This window comes from Pocillopora damicornis, chromosome 4 (genome assembly GCF_964200805.1).
Source record: "Pocillopora damicornis chromosome 4, jaPocDami1.2, whole genome shotgun sequence".
Lineage (NCBI taxonomy): Eukaryota > Metazoa > Cnidaria > Anthozoa > Scleractinia > Pocilloporidae > Pocillopora > Pocillopora damicornis.
Genome location: NC_142673.1, coordinates 17,653,613 through 17,668,190, shown reverse-complemented (window position 1 = coordinate 17,668,190; position 14,578 = coordinate 17,653,613). Strand labels below are relative to the sequence as shown.

Sequence of the window (14,578 nt, the reverse complement as noted above, 5' to 3'; positions counted from 1 at the left end):
CCATTTCCTCGTTCCAAGTCTCTTACAACCGCAACAACTGTTTCCGAAAGAGACCAAAATGGCGGATTAACTGTAGTGGTACCATGGAATAGTTTAATTCCTGAACATAGGCAACTAAGGAGAAACTGAGCGCCATCATAGACGGATTGTGAAGAGAGAGATGTGAAGGTATTTACTTTTGGTTTCTCGGCATGTGCAAATTTTATATTTGCTCGAGTAGCGTACGGCCAAGGACTTTTTGTTAGACTTAAATCAACGACAGCTCTTTGACAGTGAAATATGGTTCAACTTAAACTCTCTTCGACATAGAACTTGAAGGGGAAAAAACTTCCATAGATATGTTTTAGAACTCCGAAGGAACCTAATGCGTGCGACTTTTCAAAATTATCGATTTTGTTGATAAGAATGGTGTATTTAACACGTTTGATACAAAATTTGCACATGAATTCTTGACAGGACCAAGGTTAGAATAAAATCACAACAATTGCATCGATTTTTTTGGGCGACATACAACTAATTACTAATGAAAAATTTAAAAAATCGACAAAACTACTGAAATGAAAGAAAGGCAAGATGTCCTTTTTTCAAAATTATGAATGATAATTGCTGCTTCATTAAACAAATTATATTTCATTTAATTCTTCATTCATGATGTTATGAGCCTCATGATATACCTCACTCCTACTCAAAAGGGGATCTGTTGTATTGTGCCATTTTTTACATCACACTGTACGATCTTTTTCTTCTTTTCCCCTTTGCTGTCATTATTATTAGAGAAAAAAAAAACTTACTTCAGAAAATCACAGAAATTACTCCAAATTAATCCTAGCCTTAATTAATCATTGACCATAATTTTATCGAGTTTAACACTTTGTGCTGTAAAACGTAAAACAAATGTCACTTCTTAAAGGCTAAAAAACAAATAACAGCAACGTATAAATATGGTTAATTTTCAAATTTCAAGTAGGAAATGTAGACTAACAAATATTTCTATTGCTGTCAAACAAGCACCAAGACCTTATCATTTCTTTCTTCATTTAATTGTATAAAATTCAATCTTTACAAGAATATTGCTTACACCAATTAGATTCATTAAGGTAAGCTGCTGGCTCTGATCAGATTTTTTCAGGTGTGTTAACACCAATTGGACTGCACATTACATGTAGATTCATAAGAGCATGATGCTTGCACCAATCAGATTCATAGGAGTATTTTGTTTCCACAGGAAAAATATTTAAAGTTATGTTACTCACACCAATCAGATTCCTTACGTTATATTACAGATATTTGCACCTGAATCAGATTTAATAGCAAGGGGTTTCAGTTGCTCCCACCAGTTAAACTGTTGCAGTTAGGTCTGATGCATTTTAAACAAGTTCTAAAGAATTGCTGCCATGGCTGGAAGGCAGCCATATTAATTTTGTGCATTATGTCAAGATTATAACCTGCAGTGGATGACAGCATTACCAAAGTGTCAGTGGTACTGCATGTTTGTCATGCACAGCAAATATTGGTTTATTTTGTCTTGTAGTTGCTCATTTGGCTAAAGTTGAGAAGATTTTTAATTTGTGCTTACTTTCTGCTTTGGATGCTTTTTATGTTACTTCCTTTCAGAAGCCATGGTTTACTTCATGTGTTTAAAGAGTATTTATTTTACTGATCACCTTTGATTAGACTTTGCCTCATTTTGTGATTTTAGTGACCTTGAACTTTTTCTCATCACATGATAATTCTTTGCAAGCATCTTGCTTTTTATTGCTTATGTTCAATGCAAAGCAGGCAAAGTCTAGATGGGCAACAATTAGTCAAGGACCACTCACTGTTATGCCCAAAGTCAAAGCCTTTGAAATACAATCCTTTCCTCGTCATTCAAGACCTTTTTACTTTTTCAGAGAAAGCTGGGACTGCATAGTACCTCAGGTTAGGAATTAAAGGAGGTAAAGTAAAGTTTTTTGCTTTGCTCTCAGCAGTAAAATTACTTATGAATAAAGGGGTAAGTTTCTAAAGAAACTGTGGTGCTGCGTTGGTGGGAGAGTATAGCAGGTAATTTAGTGTTAACAACTGAGTTGAAAACGTAAATTAGCCACTGTAAAGGGTAAAAAAGCTGATGTTTTGAGAGTTAGCCCTTCGTCAGAGTGATTGCAATTGCTCTGATGAAGGGCTAACACTCAAAACGTCAGCTTTTTTACCCTTTATGGTAGCTAATTTACATTTTCAACTCAGTTGTTAACACGAAACTACCTAGTAGAATTACTTAGCCTAGTATTTTTAAGACAAAGAACTGTTGCATTAAATGTCAGTAAGCAAGGCACGCATTCAGTTCTCTTTGCTTTTGTTTATCCAGAGAGGAGAGATGATGGACCAAGGAAAGTTTATAGTCAAGATAAATAAGACAGGTTTTTTGCTTTCCATTAAAGAAAATATTGTGATATAAAATCCAATAAATGTAACTCTTACATGCAAAGCCTGTCTGTGTTGAGAATCCTAAATTGGATGTACTTGAAGTAAGATGAGCCAAGTAATGATTTGAATGGTTCGAAGAATCATTCCCACAAGATCAAAGATTGTGGTGACAATCTCTCTTTAGTTCTTCTAATTTAATGGTTGAAGCTCACTGATGACAACTTGCCATGACTGTTTTCATTTGAGTACAAATGTCAGCAGCATAACTGCCAAAACTTAACTACACTTGCAACCCATTGAGGTTATAGGTTCTTTGAAAAACTACAGGAATGGATATTTTCTACCAGATATCACCAGCAAAGTTTAATGATGATTTAGTAATCAGCAGATCATACATTTCAAGATTATGGAAAGCTATTTTTACTGTTTGTTGAAGTTTACTGAAATGATCACATCTATGTAAATCATTTACCTTACCAAGAAAAGCAAACCCAATTAAGAGTGTTTGAATTTCAAGTTCCCAGTCTCGTTTGACCATTTCATTTACAAATGAAATCAGACAGAAAAGGATCATATATTAATAATCCAATGTCCTTACCGAGACTAGGGAAGTGTTTCTTTTTTTTTTCTTTTTGCTCTAGAAAAGCAATTTTTACCCAATGTTCAAGTCTTCTACCTTGTTCTCTCCTTTGGGTTATCTCCAGTGACTCTTAAATGTAGAATAATCTTCATCCAATTGAGAGTAAATGGACCAAAACTGTCTTATAATTCCATCATTTTAAAAGGAAAAAATTGAAAAAGAAGCCCTTGACTGTGCAAGGCTCTCTGGGCCCAAGAAACTTGCAGAGAAACTTACCAAAAAGTTGGCGCGTGGTAAACGGAACAAAAGAAATCAATCTGCAGCCGTTTAACTAACAAAATTTTCATTTGTCGCTCACCAGTTCCATCTTTTTCCTTCATTGACTGGGGGCCTTGAATGGCCTATGTTGGCCTTAGCAAATTTTATGAAGTAACAGCTATGAAAATTCATTTTATTACCTGAACCTATTGTCTCTCCTTGTTGGTATGCTGATATTTGTTCTATGGGTTGCTCAGAGAATTTGTTACAATGTTGAAATTGTGGTTATAGATCACCAAAGATAGAGCATTTCGAAAACTTTCCTCCGATGCTCACCATGAAATCATAATTGAGCACGAACAAGATGAATAAGCAGTTCTCATCAAAGGGGGCACTTTCACAGGACAACTGTGTTACATTTTTCTCGATGATGAAGACACCTATGCTACATCAACAACACAATGAAGGTGTTTACTGAGTCTTGAACCTTACAAGGTAAATTTTGGAAAAACTTATTCAATCTCCGAAGCATTGAAAAAGAAATCATGCTTAAAACTAACTCAACGTTACAACCAAGAATAATGCACATCTGACACAGGGAGTAAAACATTGAACAAGGTCAACCGTAAAGGTAAGCTGGTCAAAGCGATTTATAACTTTCCAACGTTTGAATATGAAGCGTTATTTACATGTTGGTGCTGTTCTACCTTATTGTTTTTTTTTAGTACAATACTCGGTAGCATTTGCCTCCAAGAAGCCTATCTTTTTTTTTTCGGTCTTTTCTTACAAACAGAACCACGCTTAACTTGTTTTTCTTAGGGTTGTCATAGATCAAAATGTTTGAAAATACGTCCAAGAGAATCTATCATTGCTCTTAAGACGTTCTTAAAGAAGCATCTAATTTCTGTGCTATCGATCCAAAAGACTTTTCGAACTAGTTTTATAACTACAAAAATCAACTGAACTTTAAGTAATAACTGTTAATATAAACGCGATTATAAAATTCAAAATTCAGATAACCAGACAAAGTTTTACAGCCTTCCTTTCTAAGTGCTCAGCAAGGTTTTGAAGACGACGAATTCGCACGTTTTTAGGTTTGCCTGCGTTAAAAACACGATAAAGATGAAATGCATCCTGGTGAGCACGCGCAAATTGAAGTTGCTGAACCGACAGTTCAAAGATATCCTTTTGGTCAGAGGACGTTGTCTTCACTTCAACATATGTTAATACTGGGCGGCGATCGTCGCCTCCTCTGACACCATTACGTCGAATCTCGATGTCGTAAGGCGCAGTTGTGTTTCCTTTTTCGTTAATCCAGACAATTTCCACTGAACCAGAAAGGTCACATCGCGCTTGCTCCTGAAGAAACTCAAAAACATATTCTTCCCCCCATCGGCCTATTTCTTCTCTATTAGGGTTCTCCATCAACGGAGGTACGTGCATGGTTCTCATTTTGTCATTGATGGGAAGATCTTCGTCGTCGAAGTCATATGGACCTTTATCAAACCAGAAACGCGCGCCTCTGGAAGAAGCGTGTCTGGTTAGATCTTCTGGGATGGTGACTGCAGACTTTTCTCCACGTGAGGGCACTTGATGCGGAGAGGGGTGGATATGGATATGGCTCCTCTTGCCTCTGGGACAAAAATCGTCTCCTGCCTCAGTAATATTAAGCTGTGATTCATTTACCTCAGTACCCTCAACCATTGTCTCAGCTGGCCGGTGGTTATCGTTTGGAGTTTGGTGTTGGATTGGATTGACTTCAGCAGGATGTTCGTGCTCTGTCTTCGTTTCATCTCTCTCCCGTGGCTTTCTTGACACTTGTGAGCTCTTAATATGCGGTTGCCCAGGTGTTTTCTGAACCAAGTTAAATCGACCTGCGGCTTTCGGAAGTTTATCTACAGATTCAGGGGGCGCTGGCACAGGCCAAATCTTGAACTTGGGGTCACTTCTGGTTTCTCCTCTACGTTTACACGACTTACCATAATGACGAGAAGATTTTGGCGGCCAGGAACGAAGACTATCGTTACCTGACCTAGATTGGGCTTGGGTTCTGTCCAGGGAAGGAACATCTTCATTTGTGGCACTTCTTTCATTTTCATCCTTTTCGGGTTCCTTTGGAGGTGGAACACTCCATCGCTCTTCTCCTTCCGGTAATGGTTCCAACCCTTGCACGTCTTCCAAAAACCCTTCGAAATTATCCCCGCTGTAAGTTTTCACTGCAACTAGAAAGTTGGTTAATTCTGAGGAGCCCTCCTTTTTTCCTCCTAACAACAGTTTAGCCATCTCAGCATTTAAAACATCTGCACGCTCTTGATGTTCTTGCACAACGAAAAAACAGGACGTGATTCCTAATTCCTGTATGCCCGATCTTACTTTAAGGGGCGTGGCTACGTTGGAATGCGTGGTTAACGAGTACAAAGTTTCCAGGCTCTGAACAGAAGCGAACTGCATGTTTAGCAGTTTCTCTGCGAAGCCTTCATTTTTCAGTTTATCATATGCAGATGGGTATTTTGAGTATAGGAAACGTTGCACGTATGGAATGTTTTGGTGAAAGAACTTCTGCACGGGAGTACACTGGTACTTCACTGAACCAATGGGAACCAACTCTTTCTTTATGCACCCACCTAACGCTTTTACTTCACAGATCATCAAGAATAAAGAAACAAAGTGCTCCATCTTGTCTCTATCGAATTGATGTTCAAATGCACGACTAGTCGAGCCACGTTTTTGCGGTTGAAAGAAGTCTCCGAGGTCTAGGAAGTAGACAGATTTTTCCTTATGAAAAATCTTCACCATAGCTTTATCGTCAGCTATCAGCGGTTGATCCGAAAGTGCCACCCATTTGTCAGATGTAGGAAAGATGCGTTCACCTTGCAGAGATTTTTTCACAAAAGCGGCCATATTTTCATCGATTTTCTCTTCAACCTGTGTGCTGTTTTTGAGGCTTAGCGAAACACACTTGCGTCCCAAAGTTGCAAAGATTTTTAACATATCGCTCAAAGACGAAGAAGTTGGAAAACCAGCAGCGTCAGCAACAGTCGTCGCCATTTCGATGTACTCGTCCACATTGGGGGTAAGGTCCACGTCCATTTGATCCACAAAAAAACCTCCAAGACTCTGATTGGGGCCACTACATGCATAGAAACACCCTAGTAGGCGTCTTATGGGAACCTTGCCGTGCTCCTTAAACAGTTTCAGGGATATATCTGTCGGGTCACTCCAGCACACTTCTTTTTTCACAAGAAATGATCCTGATACTTTGCATTCTGGCCGGCTTGGGAGAAACTCTAAATGGCGATCGCGATGAGGAACGAATATCAGCGCGTTCTGCAGAAAAGCCTCAGTTATTTTCTTCCTTTCTTCATCACTTTGCGACATTTTCTCAGAGAGGAAAGAGTAAACTCTGCTCATATGTGCAATTGAAGTTTTGAAGTCTTTTCGTCGATTTCTATCCATCTTTTTGTCGCAACCATCTGACCACCTCCTCAACTCATTGATCATCCCATCTACGCCAATCGATTTTCTGATGCCTAAGGCGCTAACAAACGAGGGGCTCTTTAAATCTGCGCTAACGTATTTCACGTGATCCCCGAGTAGGTGATATACAGCGTCAGCCTTCACGAAGAGGTCGCTTGGAAGATACAGGTTCGTCCCTTCAACTGTAGAGGGCATCCACGGTTTCGAGACAAGATTGAGGTAAAATGAAGATTTAGCCTCTCCGAGAACATGGCCATTTACATCTTTAACTTGTACATAGCCCTCAGCAAACCGTGCGTACGTGTGATCCCAACGTGCATCAATACACTGAGCTAAGAACTTTGACTCATTGCTGACGACTTGTTGTTTAGTGTCGGAGGAGTTAATCTTACTGAGAAATTCCTCAAATTCTTCACACGCCCAGTCGTCAATGATGAAAAGATCATCTGGGGTTGTCTGCCAAATTCGCTCATACGACTCCCACGGAGAGCAAGCCTAAAAAAAAAAACAATTTAACCTTTCTACCCTTTTTAAGGTATTTAAACTGTGGTACACCCAATAGCCTTTTCTTTATTGGACCAGCAAGCCGTTATCATCATAAGATTGGGATCAGATTGGTCATCAGATCTGCGGCCCCGATTTCAAAATTTGACATGGTGTCAAATACAAACAACAACACCAACAAATCGGCCGGTAGATGGACCTAAAATTAGGAAGCGTCCATCATTCATTTCCAAGTGATCTGATCTCAATTGTCTTGGCTCACCATGTTTTTTCGATGAAGCTTTACTTGTTTCTTTTCAATAGCAAGAAACTCTTTTAAGCCAAGGTCGTCTAAAAAAGTTTTCCAATCCATGGTGCGAACCCTCAATGAAGTACGATAGTCCAAGTAAGATTCGTCAATAATTGTCCACGAAATACCTAAGCAAAAGAAGAGGAAATTACATTAAGTGAATAAGTAAATAGTATCTGACTTTCTGCTGAGTGACTTTCATTAAGCTACTTAATTTATTCAAATTAGCCATACCCCATTAATGTTTATACAAGGGGATGAGGACGACATACAACACACATAAAAAAAAGAGCGACTCGAAGCAAATATAAAAGAACTACCACAATGATTACAGGTGACTTACTGGGAAACTGCCGAGCGAGGTCAATTGGGCCCCCGTATTTGGGGGTAAAATGAATCGGCGTTGATTTTGGGTTCAGAGTACCCTTGTTCGTTAAAATCTGTACACAGGATCTCAATTCATCCATATCACACACAGAAGGGTCGTTCAGGCGCTCTTCCAAAATGCACACTAGGTAGCTTCTCAATACTTCATCAGACTTACACTGTAAAGATCACGAGAAATATCCGTGTTAGTAGTAATTCTTGACCCCAACTGCCAGAGATCTGTACCCATAAACCTAACCAATCAGTTCCAGAAAGGAGAAGTTTTTGTTAGGGCTATGATGCGTGAAGCGCAAAAACGAAGGGTGAAGCCGCGAGAGGTTTTGAATAGTTTCTCAACTCTAAGCTACGATGTTCGTTTTTCGGTTCAACCGTTTTTTTTTTCAGCGAAAAACCTCAAAATTCAGCAGCTAAGCAGAACAGTTTGAAAAGGTGACTACAAAGACACACGATCGATGACGCGAAACGAACGCACAAAAAAAAAAAAAAGGATACTGCAACTTTACGAAGTAAAATAAAGACTGGCACGGAAGCCTTTGTGTCCAACGGTGTGCTTCATATCACCGCCAACGTGTAAGAAGAGGCACGCATGTCATAACACACTTACAAGATGGCACGCCATCGTAGAACTAAACTTAAGACTACACGCTCCCCTTGAATTTGAAAGTAAGAAGAGAGTTCATCTACAACTATTGTACCTTCCACTGCTTTGACTTGAACACTGGGATAATGTGATTGTTAATGACTTCTTTTGGAGTCCACATTTTTACTCCTAGACGCCTTAAAAGCTGCTCGACTTGAGAACGACCAATATCATCAAGTGCAGATAACAGTGATGGATGCACTGTTGGTAGGTCTTTCTCCAGCACGGAGAAAATTGTTTTCTCCTGATGCACGAAACCTAGAATTACACATATCCCAAAGTATAAGCATTAACGGCAAGAAAGTCTAAATTATTTCCTAGCAATGAGTAATAGTACTGTTGTCAACGCCATTTCTATTACTTGCGTGTCACATGTTTGTCAGGTTCATTTTGGGTATTGTTAGCATGATACAACCATGTAAAAGTTTGCATGACCAATTTTGGTCAAGTTGGGTTTTGAACGTCTGTTTTGGCATTGTGCCCTGGATATCTGGAGCACAGATCACGACCTCGGTATGGATTATAGCTAAACTACCACTTTGATTTAACACTAGATATCTAATAGCTTAAAACAGCTTGAAATATTTATCAGAAAGCTCCACGTGACAGATGAATGATACCATGCATACAAAATACAGACTTCTTCCTTCACAACGAAAGGGATGTAGGACCCACCTTTGTTCTTCTTTGGCACAGCTCCCTCGGATGTTTTTTTCCTCGACAGCGGAAAGAAAATGGAATCCTCCTTCACGTTCACGAAAGATCCATCCGTTAGCGGAATCACGTTAAGAGAACCAATCAAATCCAGCATTTCTTGACTGCTATTTCTTTCCTGCTCGAGACATCGGTACATGCACTGCAACCATCGAGCTACCCAGGCTATTCTCCCAACATCCGGTTTGCGGTCATTGCCAAGCAGTGCAACTGCTGAAGCTTTCTTTACTTCCGCTTTCCCAATCTCAATCAAGTGCTTTATAGACAAAGTCTCGATTCCAAGACGAGATCTCAAGGTTGGGTTTAGTACTGGAACCATTTCCGGATGAAGGTAACTCAATCCTAGGTGCTCCTCCAGAAGAATAGAGGGTATAAGCTCTTGTATGACGCTGTCTTCACAGACAATGGCCTGACAAGGGAGAACCAAATCGCAGCTTTTTCCATTGTCACCTCCGTACAGCTGCTCAGTTTCATTGCTGGACCTCTTAACTGGGATACAAGGTTTCCCTTGAAGGAGTGTTAAGATATGGCGAGCAACAGGTGTAAAAAAGTCGAGAATTTCCTCCTCAAGAGGTACAAATTTAAAATACGACACCAATGAAGAAAGGCCACAAAAAGACGAGTGGTCCTTCAAAGAAAAGAAATAAACATCTTTTACTTTAGACGTTAATGATAATTGTACGACATCTTCGTGTAGAACATGGCAAATTGGAAGGTACTTTCTCAAAAAAAAATCCTCATAGCTGATAGCTGCAAAGCTCTAATATTTGAATTAGCACAAATTGCAGTTTCTCGGCTGAAAATTATTAACACATTTGAATATTTGTCTTTACTCTACGCGCTTAGTTACAAATTTACGTCTTTGCCAGTACAACGAACAAATGTAGCTAAGAAGACGACAGACCATGGTTCATTAAGCGTGGATCACTGCCACGCATATGTATGTAAGATGAATGAAGATCTTCCGTGCTTGTAAATTGAATTTTGGTCGAGCTTAAATATGTAAGATCCATGGTTCTAAGCCGTTCACAATTTGATTCGTCCCGAATGATAACGTGTTCCAGTTTCATTATGCACTTCTCTATGAATTTAATTTTCAAGTTACGCTAATGACAATCCCACACAATCAGAGTAAAGCAGTAGGGGAAAGATTTATTAAAAACTAAATAATTTGTGCCCACCATAAATACCGACATAGCGTCGATAAAAAGTTGTGGAATTTCCTCTCTCAGCCACTGATTCCAGGATTTGTCACCGTGCACATCTTCTCTTGACGAAGGAACCTCAAAGTCACCTTGAATGATGAATCGAAAACCATAGCTTCTGAGTGGAAGATACGCAAAGACATTCTGTGGCGGCAATGCCTGTGCAGGGTAAAATGTTCAATACGTAAGCTGGTCCAAGAAAAATGACACTCCTGTATGAAGCACTGATTGATTTATTGCATGTATAATAGGTCGACGAATAAAGATACAGATAGCTAGATATAAAGATATATTTAACAAATAGATTCCAAGTTGCCGCGCGTCTGTTCATTATTTATTATATAAAACAAATAGATTCCAAGTTGCCGTGTGTCTGTTCAGTAATAGATCACAGAGGACATCAGTGCCTCGTGTGCCACTTTTTTGTTCTTACTACATTTTGACGTCCTCTGTGATCTATTACTGAACAGACGTACGGCAACTTGGAATCTAGTTGTTTTATATAATAAATAATTAAAATATATGGAAAAAAAGTTTTAATGATGACGTCATCTGTACGTCTGTCCTTCAATAGATCATTGGTGAGAACCAATCAGAATGCGTGCATAACTGAGCTTATCATATAAGATCCAAAATTTTGATAGGGTCAAGGGCTACGAATTCTTTAAGCTATTTGTGTAGTCCGTCTCAGATTAGTGCCTCGTCTTGAAACAATAAAGCACTCTCTAGTGCATGTTATATTAAGCAAAGATATGTTTAAATACTCTGGATCACAACTCTCCCCCCCCCCCCCCCCTCCGTACTCATTTCTACACTAAGAGAAGTGTACAGAGCTTTCTTAAAGACTTAAAGTGATAAAACGATACTTTACCTGATGTCTTGATGTGTTGCCTGATTCACCAGTCAATGGAAAAGCCAGTGCCAACTCAGTTATCTCTACGTCTGCTTTCATCTGGAAATTGCAACGACAAACAAAAACAAAGGTAAGACGATTTGTGTTGGTAATCACCTGTTACAGGAAGTATGGAAATTCATTGAAAAACAATCACTATTTTCTCTGAGGCAACAGCTACGCTGCAGAAGCAAAGAAATCGATAATTACAGCAACGGCAAAAACAAAGGAAAATAATATAAGCCATTAGCTACACTCCACACGAAACAATTAAAGTATTGATGGTGGGTGAATTTCCTGGCATCACTACTCTGAGGGAGGGAGGGAAAATAACCCAAACAACCTGGCTTCTAACAAAGACAATGTTCCATCATTTTCCCCATCCCCTCTTCGAATAAATATGAATGATACCTCTGACCCGTTCTTGCCCGCAAAGACAAGCAACAAGGTATGCTAAATGCATAAAGGGGGGTAAGTTTCTAAAGAAACTGTAGTGCTGCGTCGGTGGAAGAGTGTAACTAGTTAATTTACGTTATCAACTCAGTTGATACTACCAAATTACCCTATGCTAAATGCATGTTTCTTACTCTAGCAGCCTCAAGCTGTTTCTTGACTACAAGCCAGCGCTCTGTGCCTGTGTTGTGGAGAACCTCCATGACATTATCTCCTAGGTCTCTTCTTAGCATTTTAACAAAACTCTTGTTTACCTAAAGAAATACGATTGGCAAGCTAACGTAAGCTTCTGGAACATCATACCTTTTCACAAAAGTAATATAGAAGGGAAATTTAGATGCTTAATCGTCCACAAATAGTTTTTGGTCCAAAGAACGAAGTGATCGGATTGAAGAATAAGTGAGGGAACGGCTAAAGTATTAAACTCGTTTGTTATGTCAAGGTTGTCGCATTAAGGGGAACGTCGCACGGCGGAAACTTTCAGGGCCGGTTATTTAAACGAGGTCTAACCCAAACCGCGATTTTACGCAATCAGTGGACCTCAGGCTTTCGTTGATATAATCAACTAAATTTCCTTCCAATGTTAGCTTTCCACCCTCTTGAGACTTTTCAATCACTGTTCAAATAAAAAATGTAGCTAAATTGAGAATAGTTTAGGACGTGGTTTTGTTAAACAACGGCTAAATTTTGTTTAAATAACCGGCCCTCATGCTTTCAAAATTATCCCATAAAAAAAATAGAATATGCTGAGGAAATCAATCGAGTGTGTCCTCAATAAAGTATCTTCTCAAAGGAAAATAAAGTGAAGTAGAGTTGACAGTATGAGCAACGACGTCCCTCGCATGTGACACTTTAACCAATCAGGGAGGAGGCGAATACCCTTAACAGAAACACTTCCACGGGCGTTCTTGCACTGGTCACAGCTTTTCCCTTGTAGTCAGAGGTCGGCTGTCGCCTTACTGTCACTTTTGTCCGAGTATTTCAATTCTTTACTTCAGACTGTATTACCCCATGGAGAAGGAAGAAAGATTTATTAAATTGGTGCTACCTACTAGCTTTTTTGGCAGATAAAATAAGCTCACAATTTCATATAATTCACAAACAAATTCATCTCCCACCTCGTCGTATATAAAGATTCCCTTCAAACGATGTAAGAACAGCAATAAAGATGGGTGGACATCGTGAAATCCGGCAGCGAGTGAAGACTTTTTGTTCCCTTTATGTTCATCTTTTAATGGAAGAATGATACAGGTTGGCCAGCTACCAAAAAGAAAAGAATCACGCGCATGACGCTCAAGTAAAAATCAATTATAAATAATATTAATAAACTTTAACAGCAGAGGATATAAGGAGAGAAAACAAGCCACGACCGATTAACAAGCTCCAACGCATCTATTTATGGTGTGGTGCTACATACTAGCTTTTTTGGCAGATAAAATAAGCTCACAATTTCATATAATTCACAAACAAATTCATCTCCCAGCACATGACTTCACCTGTTCATGCTTTCGCCAATGTTGCTCAATTCACCATCTTTATCCATCTTTTCCATGACTTTCGTTCCTTCTTTGATATGCTCACCATTTGGTTTCACTGAAAAATTGTCTCCAATCCACTCAGGGAGAATATGACCAATAGGACCACTTTTGGCGTCAAAGCGAATATGATATCCATTGGAGTGAACTTCAGGGCTATCACTAACTCGGAATACAGACTTGAACCCGATGCCTTTTTGTCCTGAAACAAAGCCATATCGAGAACATGTTCGACTACAAATGCAACGAGAGAAAAGCGCAAAGCAGGCGACCATTGGATATAAGCTCTTTCAGGGCTTCTTGCCCAAATAGGAAAGTCAGAAAGATATTTACCATGCAACAAATACGTAAATACTGCACTAACCGATGTATCCATAGCGATACGCCCCTTTGGTACTTCTGCCAACATCACACAACGCGCGTATATTCTTCTCAACAAATCCAACTTCGTTGTTCAATATCACGATCCTGTCCCGCTCGAGGACGAATACAAGGGACGGGAATCCTGGGCCACAGCACACTTCAGGATAGGAATTATCGTCTGCATTCTGAACGAGCTCCAACAAAAAGTGGGTGTCCCTGGTGTAAAGATCGGAGGAAAGACGGTGTAAGCCACGACCCTCTCTCTCGCGGTGTCGCTGAACAAGTTTGGCTTCCTCTTTTCCAAGCTCCAAACCGATTCCAAAATCCTCACGGCGAATTTGTTCAATTATTGCCCTGCATTCCCTGTTAGGTGTGCATGGTCCTGATGGTAATGCTGACAATCCACCCTTAGTGTCTGAAGTTGCTGCTGGGATTATCGAAAAAAGACTATAATCACGATCAGGGATCACGCTTTCATGAAAAACTTAAACCAAAAAATTATAAGTAATTCATAAATAAATTCGATTATGATCAGATAACAGTCCGATGGCCACTTCCAAAGTAATCATATGACTAGAAGGCGTGGTAAACATACCTTATAGACTGTAGATCAGAGGGGGAAAGTACATTGAAAACATAGGAGATGAAAACAAAGGAAGTGACAGGAGAACGGGAGGGGCAGCATAAAAAGCTGGGAGTAGATTTAGGAAGGAAGAAGGAAGGAAATATAACCAAATAAAAGTGGACAGTTATAAATACCTTCGTCCCCATCCTTTTCATCAAAACTGCATGATTGTGGGAAGATTGTTTTAAGGTTAGCAGTGGTCTAAAAAAAAACAAGTAGGAAAGCGGGGTGATTTCGATTGTCTTTACTATGA

At 39.4% G+C, this 14,578-nt stretch overlaps 1 protein-coding gene and 1 long non-coding RNA gene across 3 annotated transcripts in view; one reads left to right on the top strand and one right to left on the bottom strand.

Moving 5' to 3' along the window:
- The first annotated feature begins 26 nt into the window (after positions 1-26).
- On the top strand, positions 27-2,464 carry LOC149047073 (uncharacterized). The gene is made up of 3 exons (XR_016186299.1): positions 27-168; positions 1,893-1,937; positions 2,345-2,464. It is a non-coding gene; the product is annotated as an uncharacterized LOC149047073 (long non-coding RNA).
- A 553-nt stretch (positions 2,465-3,017) lies between these two features.
- Positions 3,018-14,578, bottom strand: part of LOC113681190 (uncharacterized) — a 25,608-nt gene continuing 14,047 nt past the window's right edge. The window contains exons 9-20 of one of the 2 annotated variants that reach the window (XM_089205264.1): positions 14,460-14,526; positions 13,702-14,127; positions 13,299-13,539; positions 12,921-13,062; positions 11,937-12,056; positions 11,329-11,409; positions 10,434-10,616; positions 9,214-9,880; positions 8,594-8,796; positions 7,855-8,056; positions 7,485-7,639; positions 3,018-7,213 (exon numbers count right to left, since the gene is read on the bottom strand). In XM_089205264.1, the coding sequence (XP_089061390.1) occupies positions 4,253-7,213; positions 7,485-7,639; positions 7,855-8,056; positions 8,594-8,796; positions 9,214-9,880; positions 10,434-10,616; positions 11,329-11,409; positions 11,937-12,056; positions 12,921-13,062; positions 13,299-13,539; positions 13,702-14,127; positions 14,460-14,526 (5,448 nt within the window). In that variant the 3' untranslated portion in view covers positions 3,018-4,252. The remainder of the gene's footprint in view (positions 7,214-7,484; positions 7,640-7,854; positions 8,057-8,593; positions 8,797-9,213; positions 9,881-10,433; positions 10,617-11,328; positions 11,410-11,936; positions 12,057-12,920; positions 13,063-13,298; positions 13,540-13,701; positions 14,128-14,459; positions 14,527-14,578) is intronic. The other variant, XM_089205265.1, reaches the window with a different exon arrangement.